Here is a 15,873-nt window from a genome sequence, read left to right as displayed (position 1 = left end):
GAGATAAAACCGGCAAAGAGTTGAGAGGGAGCTGGCTATCAAAACCACCAACAAGGTCAGACCAATCTCGGGAAGTATGAGTAATCGGAAGGAAGAGAGATCATTCGGAGATCAAAGAACTGATCAACGATACACGTTAATAACAAATCCCGAAAGGATCCTTCACAAAAAGTAATCAATCCACTTGGGCAATTAACCGAAAATTTTCGGTTGACGCAAAAAAACTCTCGTTAACAAATGAGTTGTAAACTAACGATCATTCGAGTTCATTAAAAACTCGTTCAAGAGTTGACTAATATTAGCTTGCAACGAAATTAATACAGGAAAACACAGACATATCGGTTATCAATCAACTCTAATCAGAAGTAACTTAAGCCTCGTTCAGAGTTCTTCTACACTCGAATAGAGTTCTAAAACCGAAGTCATCAAGCACTTCAATTGTTCAAAAGTGAAGAAGGACAGTCGATCGTCAACAGAGAGCAAAGTAAGTCGACGGGCGATCAACTCGAAGGAGCATCCACACCGGACGCAAGAAGAACCCCAGTTTTAAACAAAGGGGAGAATAAATTCATTCTCCCTCTTTTGTTATGCGGAAATCCAATTAGTAAATCGATGATCGATTTTGAGAGGAATACAAATCAAATTTTCTTTCTTTGTCTTTTTACATCAAATTTCCAACAAACAGTTATCTTTTTGTGCATCTACAAAGGTACAATCTTGGGTATACACAGCATCGCTTCGATACGCTCCTCGTGCTTGTCCTCTCTGAGAATTGATAGGTAAGAGCAAGAGGAGGAAAGTAGGCAAAGACGGTGATCACAACGATGCAGTGCCATGTAATATCAAGATTGTACCTTTGCAGATGCACAAAAGACAACAATTTAGAAAGGTTTAAGATTCAAAGTAATTGCAGGCATCTAATCCCAGTGGAAGAAGAAAGAAAAAGAAGAACTAAGAGACAGACAAGTTCAAAAGCAAATATATAAAGAGTGAGGAAGAAGAATGTTGAGGAATTGGTAAAGTCACTTTATGCTGTTTATTTTTCTTTTCCTCACAAAATAATATTAAAATAACATAAATTTAATATTATTTTTAGCTAATGTATCAATGAGTTTATTTTGATTTTATTTAATACTGTCTGTTTACTTATATGATATTTTAGATTGAGCTTTGCTACAGGGACCCAAAATATGGAACCAATAAGGGGGACAAGTGAGGTGTCCCCCACCTATTGGATAATGAGTTGGCCATCATTGATCCTTGATGATGGCCAACTCATTATCCAATAGGTGGGGGACACCTCACTTGTCCCCCCTATTGGTCCTATATTTTGAATCATTAAGGAATTTTTCTTTTAGACGTCTCTCTTATGAAAGTGTCATGAACTTTAATGTTCAGACAAAATCCACCGCTTGGTATGCAAAATCAGCTTTGTACCTATTAGTCCCTCAGACCTTTCATAGTTTGAGATTAGTCACCCAAATTATTGAAACTGCTATTAAGTCCTAAAAATACTTGAGTTATTTGAAATTAGTTTTCCTAGTTAGCACTCGTGTGAATTAGGGGAGAATATTCCTTCAAATTTACCTTTTGGGTTCAAATCCGAATTACACCCTTTTCAATACAAAATTAGGTTAAAACCTTATTTGGGGTGAGATAGAAGTACTTTGATGGGAGTATTTTTCCTTTTAGCTCAACCACAGTCAGGAGATTTGATGGATTTTTGACCTAATTGCAATTTCAATAATAATTTGAGGGACTAATCCAAAATATGAAAGATTTCAGGGACTAGCTTCAAAATATGAAAGATTTCAGGGACTAATATTGAAATGACACTTAATTTTAATGGTTTTTTCATGGAAACCATCTTAAACATAGGGTCAATATACAAAAACCATCTTTCATTTTTGATGTATACATAAACCACATTTAAAATGAGATTTTGTTCCAATTAACAACATTCTAGTCAAATTTTCACTGAAAAACAAAAGATAAGCTTAAAAAAATGCATGTTTAAGGTATATAACTTGTATCCTAATTAAAACCTAAGCATTAACAAATTAAGTCACACGTCTTGAATGTGAGTTTTTAAGGATATTTTTGGTTTCTGGTGAAAATTTTAACTTGGAGGTGGTTGATTAGAACTAAAACTCGTTTAAAGGTGATTTCTAACAAAATGCTCTTAAGTTTAATGCTTTCAAGTTTTCCCTCTTTTTTATCATTTTAAAAAGTAAAATTATAAAAAAAATTCCTCAATGACCCAAAATATGGGACTAACAGGGAGGACGGGTGAGGTATCCCCCTCCTATTGCATCATGAGTTGGTTATCATTAATGATTGTCAGCTTATTATGTAATAGGAGGGGGACACCTCATCTGTTTCCCCCTGTTGCTCCCATATTTTGGGTACCTGTCGCAAAACCCAAATTTATATGTGAGGGATTGTTAGCTGGTTCACATACACAAGGAAGGAAAATTCATGCGCTGACACACTTCGGCTAATTTGGGAGCTACTTCGCTAGGGCCCCATTCAGATTGTTGGTCATGCTCCTACCTCTATCAGCAGCCTTCTTCTCAGCGATTTTGTGGGTATCACCCTACCCTGCTGTGTGAGGGAGAAAGAAGTCTTGTCCTTTTTGTTTCCGTTTAGGTTTCGCTTCCCTGTCTCGTGATACACTGTTTATACAGGTGAGATAAGCAGTACATTAAGGAATAGGAAGATGATACCTCACATGTCCCGTACAGGGTCCCCTATTTTGAGGCCTCTGTCATTTTTCCTACCATTAAACATGACTTTTTCGTTTACCGATGACATGCACATTATTCTTTTCCGAATCTTGTCAATATTTATGAACTTTAGCATTAATATATCATTTCACATCTTCCCTCCGCTGCCCCATGCGTTCTTATCGTGAATTGTATCAATATTCATTAACTTCCTAAGTGACGCATAGGGGTGGTAAATGATCGAATCGAATCGAATACTAAGGTGTTCATATTTGTATTTGTTTAAAATTATCGAATTCGAATGCGGACTCTAATATTCATATATCTAGTTTTTCGAATTCGAATTCGAATACTTGGTATTTGATAAATATTCATGAATATTCACGAATACTTATCGAATATCAAAATATATTTATTTCGCTAAAGAGTTTAATTTTCAAATAGTATTAAAATTCATAAATAAAAATTATTTCTTTATAATATATAATGTATATATATTTAAATCAAAATTTTAATTAGAAAACAGATTTAAGATTATTTAAGTCTTAAAATCTATATATAAAACTTAAGTAGAAATGTTAAGTGGGTTAAAAATATGACATCATATGTGCAATAATACAAATAATAAGCTGTAATCAAATTTTAAACGAATATTTAATAGACAAACGAATCGAATATACATCTGGTTAAATTCTATTCGTTAATAAACTCGAATACTAAAAAATATTTGTTTAGTAATAAATGAATTATCGAATCGAATATGACCGAATAGTTATTCGAACAATTATCGAACCATTTATTAATTATTTGGTTCATTTCCACCCCTACGCATCACTTCACATTCTCTGTACGCTTCCCTCTTTTTCCGGAGCATCTTCTACCCTCTTTTTTTAAGTTTAAAAGTAAATTATTAGATAAATGTTAATGGTTAAAAATTTTCAAAACTAACACGTGAATAACGTAGAGGAACAATCTGGTGAAACTTTTTATATTTGGATAATAGAAAATATATAAGTGTCACGAAAAATAAGTGATGATATATAAGTGTGAAGTAGGTGAAACCATAAGGTTTTTAAGTGCTAGTTAGCCTACTTATATCTCTGAACCTTAGGGTGTGTTTGGCAATTGGAAATCATCCTCAGATTGGGTTAGAGTTGGGTCTGATATTGTTTTAAACAAAATCAGTTTTTATTTTGGACCAAGTGAGAGGTGATCCAAAAGAAAACTAGTTTAAAGGCGAAAATGAGCATTAGAAAAACTAGGCCAAACTTGGCCTAATTTTATTCTAACTGAATTTCCCCCAATCTGGCCCTATGTTTGAGAAGTTGCCAATTACGCCCTTATAACTTGGGAATAACTTCTTTTGAGCCGAAATTTAAATGATGTCACAAACCGAGCTTCAAATCCAAATTGGAGCGTATCCCTCCTTTATCATATTACATGGGATTATCCTTCTTCTATATATAATAAAAAATTAATGGTTATCCTAAAGGTGCAAAAAAAAAGACAATTGTCATCTAAATGCATGATATCTTTCATATAAAAAAATAGCAATGTGTCGTTTCATCCTATTATAAGATGATAGTTAGATACCTAGTGTTATCTTCACCGCATTAAAATTTCTCATCAAATTAAAATTATCCATAATTAGAAATTTCTAATGATCAAATAATTGATAATTCTAATCAAATTATAACTATCCATAATTAAAAAAAATCATAAATCTTATATCCTATAAAAAAATGACCTGTTGACATCTAGTACTATCTTCACCTAAGAATCCTTATCAAATTAAAACAATTCATAATTAGAAAATTATGATAATCAAAATCCTTTTTCTAATCCTCTATACCTAAGAATTCTTATCAAATTAGAACTATCCATAACTTAAAAAATTCTATTAATCAAAGCCCTCATTTATATAAAAGAATTTTTCAATATTTAAAAAAACTATAAAATGCCACTTCAAAAATAAAAAGTTATAAACAAACTCCTAAAAATTTAAAAATTACAAACTATTCTTTGAGATCCAAAAATTAGTAAACTAAAATCTCAAATAGGACCGTAAAAATAAGAAATTACAAACAACTCTAAAGATTAAAAAATTACAAGTAAACCCTTGAAAAATCCAAATATTTTAAATACCAACATGAAATTTCAGAAAATTATAAAATTGTCCCTTTTAAATCCATAAATAACAAACAATTTCTAAAAATCCAAAAATTACAAACAACTCCTTAAAAATTTACAAATGACCCCTTGAAAATCTTACAATTAGGCCAATAAAAGTTGTAAAAATAACAAAAATCCTATTGAAAATTTTAAAATATTATAAACAACTCTCTAAAAACTTTACAAATGACCATTATGTTTTAAAAATTATAAATACCCAATGAAAATATGAAAATTACAAATAGCCTCATGAAAGTTGCTAACAACCCCTTTAGATTCAAAAAATATGAATAAACCTTTGAGAAATCTTCGAATTATAAGTGACACCATAAATTTTGAAAAATTATAAATTGCTCCTTTAAAACCCATAAATTACAAACAATCCTAAAAAATCATAAAATTACGAACTATCCTTTAAAAGGTTTAAAAATTACAAATAGACCCCTAAAGTTTTATAAATAAAGACTTGAAAATTTTAAAACTAGCCCCTTGAAAGTGTAAAAATATTATAAATATCCCCTTTAGAATTTTACATAAATTATAAATAACCCCATAAAAATTTTACAAAACAACACCTCGAAAACTTTACCACCATCCTCTTGAAAATTTGAAAAATTATAAATAACCCTCAAAACTTTAGAGAGCGCACCCTAAAAAGTTCTAAAATTATAAGCAACTCTCTACTTTAATGTATTATATTATAATATTATAATACAATTTTGTGGGGAGTACGTGAGGCGGGAGGGTATAATAATCATGAGAAGTCCTATGTCCTTAATGCTAGCTGATGGTGGAACTTCCTCGCATAGATTTTGGGGATTAGAGTAAAATTCTATTCCTATTCGCATCGCAATCTCGAGCGAACAAAACATGAGAATTGATTGAAATATGGAGATATTAAAATCCCAGTCATTTTTTAGTTTTAAAAGATCATACATTTTTATTTGGTTTTTAAAAGGAGCAATTGATGATTAAGCTATCTAAATTTGAATTTCAAACTTAAGATTTTAATTTATCTAAGAAAAACCCTACCACTCAAACTATCTACTTTAACTGATAAGACAAAACTCTATTCTCTTCTTCTAAGAACATAGCAAAAAAAAAAAAAGGAAAAAACTCATCGTCTCTTCTTTTTGTCATAAGCATTTAATGTATTAATGTATTAGTTAATAGATAATCTGTAAGTTATAATCTAAAAAAATATAATCAATCATCACTTTTGTTACATTAAATAACTCTCTCATAAAAACACAGCACCCCGAAACTTTCTCCTATCTCTCCCCCAAACATGAAATCTAAAATCCTCAATTTTCTATCCCTAAAAATTAAATTTTCTCGGGCTTCATGTAAATTTTATAATTTTGTCTTAGATCGATGCTGTGGTTCTTGAATTTCTTTGTGATTCTTTTGTACTCGCATTCTACGGTTATGAGTGAGCTAGGGTCTCGAGTAACTTCTTGATTGTTTGCCTTAGGATCTTGACATGTGATTATTTTTATTTTTATGTTGGAAGGAGGTTGATTTACCCTAGAATTAGGGTTTGTGATTTTGGTTTGGTTTACGTGGGTTAATGGGGTTTTTGTGGGGTTTTCATAATTATTTTATGGTTTCTTTTACTAGGCATAAAAAATTGGGTTATTTACATATATAGACCTTAAATCATGGGTATTTGCAAAAATGTCCTCTAAATCTCATTACATATTTGTAAAACTACCCTTCAAATCATCATTTTTGAAAAAAATTACCCTTAAAGTAATTAATCAATAACTTTGATGAGCAGACTTGTAGTCACAATGTAAAAATTATCAACAAAATGGTCGAATTTATAGCACCAGATTGATGATTTGTTGATTTTATAGTATTTTGTTTTTTCTACAAAGTTAATGATTTGAGGAATAGTTTTTCAAATACTAATATATAGAGATATTTTTGCAAATACCCATAATTTAAGGGGTATATATACAAATAACCTTGAAAAATTCTAAATAGATACGTACAATATCTATTAGCTGAAGTTGGTGGATTTGAGAATTTGCTAGACATATAATAAGTTTTTGGTGGTGAGTGATTGATTGCATAGATAGAGACATTCTGCAACTTTGAGTTTTTATGAGTGTATTTATTTGCCTAAAAATAATAACAAATCATAGGTTATAGCTTGTTGATGTCCGAGATTACATAGTCGATGAGAGCTGTCCGCTAATGACGAAGAGTGAGAGGATGAAAGATGGGGCCGACTCCTCCTCCGACTTTATACTCGATCATTGGACTGGAATTCCTGATTCTTCTGCATAAATAAGAAGAATGAACCCATAAGAGGGCGGAACTTGTTCCCTCGTGGTACCTCAAATCATGAATTTTAGATTTTACAAATTTATTTGCAAATCATGAATTTTAGATTTTACAAAATTATTTGTAATTTAGTAGAAACAACCAAAAACAGCCAAAAATTATGAGTTATATTTATGAAATCATGAATTTTGGCCACCAAAAAATTATTTGTCAAAATGGGTAAAAAAGAACAAAAAATAGTCAAAAATTGGGGGTTATAGCTTATGAAATCATTAATATTAGCCTCCATAAAATTATTTGCCAGTGTGTCAAGACAGCTAAAAATAGCCAACAATCGTGGGTTATAGCTCATAAAGTTATGAATTTTAGACTCCATGAAATTATTGTCCAATTGGTCGAAACAATTACAAATAGCCAAAAATCGTGGGTAATAGCTCATGAAATTATAAATTTTTAACACTGCAAAATTATTTTCTCTTGGGTGGAAACAAGTAAAACTTGATAAAAATAATGGATCGAAATGAATTCTTTGCCAATGTGTTGAAATGAATAAAAATAGCCAAAATTATGATTTATAGCTCATGAAATCGTGAATTTTAGAATCCGCAAAATTATTTGCCAATGGATCGAAACAAGTAAAATAGTTAAAAATTATAGGATATAGCTCATGAAGTCTGAATTTTGGACTTAGCAAATTTAATTTTTAAAATGTTCAAAAATCGTGAGTGATAACTCATAAAATATTGAATTTTTTACTGTGCAAAATTATTTGCCAATGTGTTGGAATGACTTAAAATAGCTAAAAATCATGCATTATAGCTTATAAAATCATAAATTTTTGACTCCACAAAATTATATTTTAATGGGCCAAAACAGCTAAAAATAACCAAAAATCATGAGATATAGCTTATAAAATTATAACTTTTGGTCTCTGCAAAAAAGGTTTTTATTGGGAAAATGATTAAAAATTACCAAAAATTATGGATTGCAACTCATGAAAATATGAATTTTGGCCTCCATAAAATTATTTGACAATGGATAGAAATGACTAAAATTAGCCAAAATAAGGGGTTATAGTTTATAAAAACATGAATATTAGTCCCTCCTAAACTATTTGCCAGTGGATAGATATGAAATAAAATAGCCAAAAATCATTGGTTATAACTCATAAAATTCTGAATTTAAGCAAAAATTATTTGTTTAGCTCATGAAATCGTGAATTTTGAACACTGTAAAATTATTTTATATGGGGTGGAGACAAGTTAAAATGGACAAAAATATGGGTCAAAATAAATTATTTGCCAATGGGTCAAAATGAATAAAAAAATGTCCGAAATTGTGGTGTATGCCTCATGAAATTGTGAATTTCAGACTCCGTAAAATTACCTGCCAATGAATTTTGGAATGTGTAAAATTAGTAAAAAATCATAGGTTATAGCTCATGAAATTGTAACTTTTGGACTCCACGGATTTGTTTTTTTCTTGTGTCGAAACAACTAAAAATCTCTACAAATTGTGGGTTATAGCTCATAAGGTCTTTAATTTTTGACTCCACCAAATCATTTGCCAATGGGTCAGTAAAAATGATCAAAATTATAGGTTATTACTTATGAGGCCATACATTTTAGACTCAGTGGATTTGTTTTTTCTTTGGGTCGAAATAACTAAAAATGATCAAAAATCGTGGGCTGAAGCACCTAACATCTTGAATTCTAAACTCTTAGAAATTATGCCAACGGGTTGAAATGACTAAAAATAGCTTAAAATTATAGGTTATAGTTCACGAAATCGTGAATTTTAGATTCCGCAAAGTTATTTGCAATTTAGTGGAAATGACTAAAAATAGCCAAACTTTATGGGCTGTAACTCATAAAATTATAAATTTTAACTTTCGTAAAATTATCTGCTAACGGGAACAACTAAAAATACCCAAAAATCGAGGGCTATAGTTTATGAAACCATAATTTTTGGCCTATGAAAAATTATTTTTTAGTGGATCAAAACGACTAAAAATGGTCATAGATCGTGGATTATAGCTCACGAAATTGTGAATTTTAGACTCCAAGATATTATTTACTAATGGCTCAAAATGACTTAAATATTAAAAAGTGAAAATTATAGCTCATGGAATCATGACTTTTTTATGCCGCAAAATTATTTTTTATCGGATCGAAATAACTAAAAATGAAAAAAAAATCGTCGGTTGAAAAGAATAAAAATGTGTAAATTTGTGGTTCATAGCTAATGAAATTGAGAATTTAGTACACCATCAGATTATTACCAATCGATCAAAATGAATAAAAATGGCCAAATTTTATAGGTTACAGCTCATAAAGTCACGAATTTCAAAATTCACTGATTTTTATTTTCCTTAAGTCAGAACAACTAAAAATGTCCAAATATCATGGGTTATAACTTATGAAATCTAAAAGTTTGGTCTCCACAAAATTATTTACCAACTGGTCAGAATAACTAAAAATAGTGAAACAACTAAAAATGTCCAAAAATCTGGGTTATAGCTCATGAAATCGTGAATTTTAAACTCTAAAAAATAATTTGCCAATTGGTTGTAACAATTAAAAATGGTAAAAAAATCATGGGTTATATAGCTCATGAAATCGTGAATTTTAGGCTTTGAAAAATTATTTACAATTTGGCCGAAATTACTAAAAAAGATAAAAATTATCGGTTATAGCTGATGAAATTATAAATTTTTGCCTTCGTGAAATTATTTATCATTGGGTAGAAGCGACTCAAAATAGACAAAAATCATGGGTTATGACTGATGCAATAATGAATTTTCCCTCTATGTGATTATTTTCCAATGGGTCGAGATGAATAAAAATGACAAAAAATCGTAGGTTATAGCTCACGAAATCATGAATCTTTAACTCTACGAAATTATTTGTCAATGGGTCGAAAATACTAAAAATAATAAAAATTATTGGTTATAGCTTATTAAATTATTTATCTTGGACTTCACAAAATTATTTTTCATTGGGGTGGAAACAACTAAAAATGGTTTAAAATCATAGGTTATATAGCTCAAGAAATCATGAATTTTTGACTTCATGAATTTAATTGCTAATGGGCCAAAATAAATAAAACTAGCCAGCAATATTGGTTTATAGCTCACAAAATTATAATTTTCAGATTCTACAAAATTATTTGTCAATGGGCTGAAAAGAATAAAAATGGATAAAAATTATAAGTTATAGCTCTTGAAATTATGAATTTTGGACTACACTATTTTTTCCCTTGGGTCGAAACAACTAAAAATGGCAACAAAAAAAGTGTGTTATAGTTCATGAAATTGTGAATTTTAGATATTATAAAATTATTTTTTTAATGGGTCGAAATGACTAAAGATAACTAAAAATCATGGATCATAGCTCATGAATCATGAATTTTTAACTACACAAATTTATTTGCCAATGGATCAGACTAACTAGAAATGACCAAAAATCATGGATTATATCTCATAAACTAGTGAATTTTAGATTCCATCAAATTATATGCAAATTGGGGGAAAAGAGTAGAAATAGCCAAAAAATCGTTAGTTATGGCTCATGAAGTCATAAATTTTGGACTTCGGAGATTTGATTTATCCCTTGGGTCAAAACAATTAAAAATGACCAAAAGTTATGAGTTATATATAGCTCATAAGATCTTGAATTTTGGACTCTGCAAAATTATTTGCCAATGGATTGGAATGACTAAAATGGCCAAAAATCATGGATTATAACCCGTGAAATCATGAATTTTGAATTCCACAAAATTATTTATAATTTGATAGAAACAACTAAAAATAGCTTTTAAAATTGTTAATTATAACTCATGAAATCATAAATTTTGACCTCCGCAAATTTATTTACCAATGGATAGAAACGATTAAAAATAGCCAAATTTTTGGGTTCGTTGCTTATGAAATCATGAATTTTAGCAATGTAAAATTATTTGCTAATCGATCGAGATGACTGAAAATCTTTAAAAATCGTGGGTTATAGCTCTTGGATTTAAACAACTAAAAATGACCAAAACTCATAGGTTGAAATAAATTCTTGACCAATGAGCCAAAATTAATAAAAATGGCCAAAATTATGGATTATATACCATTAAATCGTGAATTTTAAACTTTACAAAATTATTTGTCAATGGGTCAAAATGAGTAAAAATTGTCAAAAATTATAGGATATAATTTAAGAATTCATGAATTTAGGGATCTACATATTTGTTTTTCCCTAGGGACGAAATAACTAAAAATGCCTAAAAATCGAGTCCTACAGCTATGAAATCTTAAATTTTGGACTCCACAAAATTATTTGCCAATAGGCTGAACGTCTAAAAATGGCTAAAAACTATTGCTCATAGCTCATGAAATCATGAGTTTTGGACTCTGAAAGTGTTTGCCAATGGGTTGAAATAACTAAGAATGGATAAAAATCGTGGGTTATAACTCATGAAATTGTAAATTTTATAATCTATGAAATTATTTACAATTCAGTAGAAATAACTAAAAATGGACAAAAACCATGTGTTATAACTCATAAAATCATGAATTTTAACCTCTGCAAAATTATTTGCCTATGGGTAAAAATAACTGGAAAAAAGCCAATTTTTGAGGTTATAGCTTATGAAATCATGATTTTTGACCTCCGTGAAATTATTTATCAATGGGTTGAGACGTCTAAAAATGGCCAAAAATCGTAGCTATAAAATAGGAAATTGTGAATTTTGAACTCCGTAAAATGATTTACCAATCGGTCGAAATTACTAAAAATGACCAAAAATTATGGATTATAGCTCATGAAATCGTGAATTTTGGACGCTGTGAAATTTTTTTAGGTTGAAATAACTAAAATTAACCAAAATCATGGGTTATAGCTCATGAAATTGTGAATAGACTTTGTGAAATTATTTGCCAATGGGAACATGAATGAAAATAGCCAAAAAAAATTATGGGTTATATAGCTCACAAAATCGTGAATTTTGAATTTCGTAAGTATTTTTATTAGTGGGTCAAAATGAGTGAAAATGACCAAAAATTATAGATTATAGCTCATAAAGTCGTGAATTTTAGACTCAACAAATTTTTCCCTTGGGTCTAAACAACTAAAAATAGCCAAAAATCATGGATATAGCTCATGAAATATTAAATTTTAGAATGTGCAAAATTATTTATCAATAGATCGAAATGACTAAAAATGGACAAATTTTGTGGGTTCTAACTCATGAAATCATGAATCTTTTACTCTGCAAAAGTATTTGTCAATAGGATGAAACGAATTAAAATGTCCAAAAATCATGGGTTATATAACTCATGAAATTATGGATTTTGAACTCGGTGAAATTTTTTTGCCAAGAGGTTGAAATGATAAAAAATAGCAAAAATTTTATGTGTTATAGATCATGAAATTGTGAACTTTAGACTTCCATTTTCTCTCCTAGGTCGAAATGAAAGAGAATCGATAAAAATCGTTAGTTATATTCATGAAATCGTAAATTTTGACCTCCACGAAATTAATTACTAATGAGTCGATATGAGTAAAAATGACCAAAAATTATGTTAGCTCATAAAATTATGGATTTTAGATCCCGAAAATTATTTACCAATAGGAAGAACTAACTAAAAATGGTCATAAATCGTTTCTTATAGCTCATGAAACCATAAATTTTGGTCTCTGTGAAATGTATTTGCCGATGAGTTAAAATAAAAAAAGGCTAAAATTATAGATTATAGCTTATGAAATCGTGAATTTTAGTCTCCATGATTTTATTTGCCAATGGATCGGAATGACTAAAAATGGCAAAAAGTTATGGGTTATAATTCATGAAATTGTGAATTTTAGACTCTGCAAAAGTATTTGCCAATTAGATGAAATGAATTAAAATAGCCAAAAATCATATGATATAGCTCATGAAATCATGAATTTTGATCTCCACAAAATTATTTGCCAATAGGTCAAAAGGGCTTAAATGGCAAAAAAACATTGAATCTATCTCATGAAAATTTTACAATTAGCCCATGAAAATTTTACAAGCAGCCCATGAAAGTTGCGATAACAACAAACACATTGTTGAAAATTTTAAAATATTACAAACAACTCCCAAAAAATTATACAAACAACCCCATGAACTTTTTAAAATTTACAAACACCCTTGAAGAATTCATAAAATTCCCCTAAAATTTTTTAAAAATTATAAATAATCCCTACAAAATTTTACAAAAGCAACCCCCTTAAAGACTTTCCAAATATTCCCTTAAATTTTTTGTCAATTTGAAACAATCCTCAAAATTTTGGAAAACCACAAGCAGCCTCTTGCTAGTTTCAAAGACCAGAAATAGCCCCTAAAAGTTTCAAAAGTTACAAACTTTACCATATAAATTTCTAAACTTACAAATAACCCCCTAGTTTAACATATTATATTATATTACTCTAAAATATCATTGATATGAGGCAGCCATTATGGGAGGGTATAATAGTCACGTGAAGTTCCATGTTGTCAATAGTAGAAGATGGTGGAACTTTCTACTATCTATTTTGGAGATAAAGAGGAAAGTCCTAATCTCATTCATGTCCCAATCCCCAGCGAAGAGAACACAAGATTTTGAAATCCCAACTACCTCGCCGAAGAGGACCAAATGATACCTATGTTCTTTTTCAATTAAATCTCTTCCTACAAAATATCAAATATCATCGTATATTTGTTATTTAGGTTTTAAAAGTCGCAAATTTTTATTCAGGTTTACAAAAGACAGATTGATGTTTAAGCTATCTGATTTTGAATTTAAAAGTTAAGATTTTAATGTTTCTAAGAAAATTTTACCACTCAAATTATCTACTTTTTAACTGATAAGAGAACTTCTGTTCTCTTCTTCTCATACCATAGCAAAACATGATTTTCAATGTCCCTTTCTTCATGAACATTTAATGTTTAAGTTAATTAATAGATGATTTAATAAGTTGTTCGTCTCAAAAAATAAAACCAAAAATCACTTACCACCCTACTGTGGCTTTATGCATTCGTAGGGTGGGTCAACCAACATATATATACCATGATGGCTTTATGCATTCTTAAGGGGTATAAACCAACGTATATAAACCAAGAAAATCAAAATAATCCATACAAGCACGGTGGTAATAATTGTTAAGAGGTAGATTAGAAAAAACTAACACAACCAAAATTCCCACACAAAAACAAACAGTGATCAAACTCGGAACATGAGAGAGATACCTGTTAAGTTTTGACGCAATCAGGTATTGACGCGCAAAGCAACGAATTTCACGTTCAAAGATGGAAATAGTAGTTGTCATGCGAAAGATTATTAGGTGGAAACAAACAAGAAGACATCAAATAGCTCTTCCATCACTCAAAACATCAAAATAACGCACCTTCCTTATTATTATCCTGCTCATCCTAAAGTCCCACACAAAGGATGTGAATAGAGGAAATCAGCTACATAGTACATAACTACTAAAACTAGTAATAAACAATACCAATATCACCCACAAATAAAGTTAATGATAATAGATACCATGAAACAAGGCAAATAAACCCCTAGGTTAAAATCCAACTTATTATTCAAATGGAGGCGGATGCATCCAGATGTGGATTCCTCTCTCAACCAGTTGGGGATATCAACAAAAGGTCATGGAGCCAAGAAATACTGAACATGTTCAGCTCTCTTATGTCCTCTCATTTCCCTATCCATCCACCTACAAAAATAGCAGTGAACAATTGGAATCCTTGCTTCAGTCTGATATTCTCATCTCCACTCCGAGAATATCTTTCACGACCTCGTATGAAACGAATGCAATGGCAATGGATGGCACCACCTGAACAGTTGAAAAATGAGAGAAGTTCAGCTTTTTATTCGAAAATGGTGCTAGAAATATTATCTTGGACTAATTGCAGATACATCCCTGCACTATAAGAGACAATAACTATTACGCACATGTAACCTTAATAGTAAAACAACATTATTTGCCCTCGATCTATAGGGAAAATTATTTTTTGTGTATGTGTACCCTATATTTTTTACAAAGCTGAGAATTTGAGTTTTAACCTTCACTGAGTTGGGAACTAGGCCCTTGTACAAGGCTCCGAATCCTTCACTATGCACAGTTTTTCTGAAAGCATCAATCATTCCAGTATATTCAACTGAGTTTCCCCCTTGGCCCCTAACAATGGTAGAAGCGTCTTTCCATCCAACCATCTGCATTCTTCTACGAATAACATCAAGAGGGTAGGCAACAGTCTGGCCAACAGTTCCAGCAGCAGCACCGCAAGCGAGCCTAGTCACCACACCCAACTCTTGGTCTTCGCCAAGTCCAAATGGTCGGGATTTAATCAGCCAATCCTTCAGAGATTCATAGACTGAAAAGTTGAGGCCAACATATGGGACCTGCAATATATCAAACAAAGTACTTGTTTCAGGGCTAATATAGAATGAACTGTGCAAGATATAGAGCAACACAGATCAAGACCTCCAAAAACGATGGTAGATGTCTTGTGCAAGTGGAAAAGATCTAATACAATTATTTAAAATAAGCACCCTTTTTTTGCGGTTTGACCTTCATTTTTTAGAATTTTAAAAATGCCCTTGTATTTTATTTTATTTTTTTGGGTGGCTTTTTTTTTTGGTTGAGGGGTTGGGGGGGGTTGGGGGGGGGGGGTTAGG

General features: G+C 30.6%; 2 protein-coding genes across 2 annotated transcripts in view; one reads left to right on the top strand and one right to left on the bottom strand.

Annotated features, from left to right (window-relative positions):
- The window catches only part of LOC109847403 (jasmonic acid-amido synthetase JAR1-like), a 46,878-nt gene that overhangs the window by 3,092 nt on the left and 27,913 nt on the right, over positions 1-15,873 (top strand). The window lies entirely within an intron of this gene.
- Positions 14,563-15,873, bottom strand: part of LOC109829867 (mitochondrial adenine nucleotide transporter ADNT1-like) — a 10,514-nt gene continuing 9,203 nt past the window's right edge. Inside the window, exons 8-9 of the mRNA XM_020396936.1 lie at positions 15,259-15,597; positions 14,563-15,028 (exon numbers count right to left, since the gene is read on the bottom strand). Coding sequence (XP_020252525.1) covers positions 14,945-15,028; positions 15,259-15,597 — 423 coding nt within the window. The 3' untranslated portion in view covers positions 14,563-14,944. The remainder of the gene's footprint in view (positions 15,029-15,258; positions 15,598-15,873) is intronic.

Source organism: Asparagus officinalis, chromosome 1, assembly GCF_001876935.1.
Source record: "Asparagus officinalis chromosome 1, Aspof.V1, whole genome shotgun sequence".
NCBI lineage: Eukaryota > Viridiplantae > Streptophyta > Magnoliopsida > Asparagales > Asparagaceae > Asparagus > Asparagus officinalis.
This window is presented reverse-complemented; position numbering and strand designations above follow the sequence as displayed.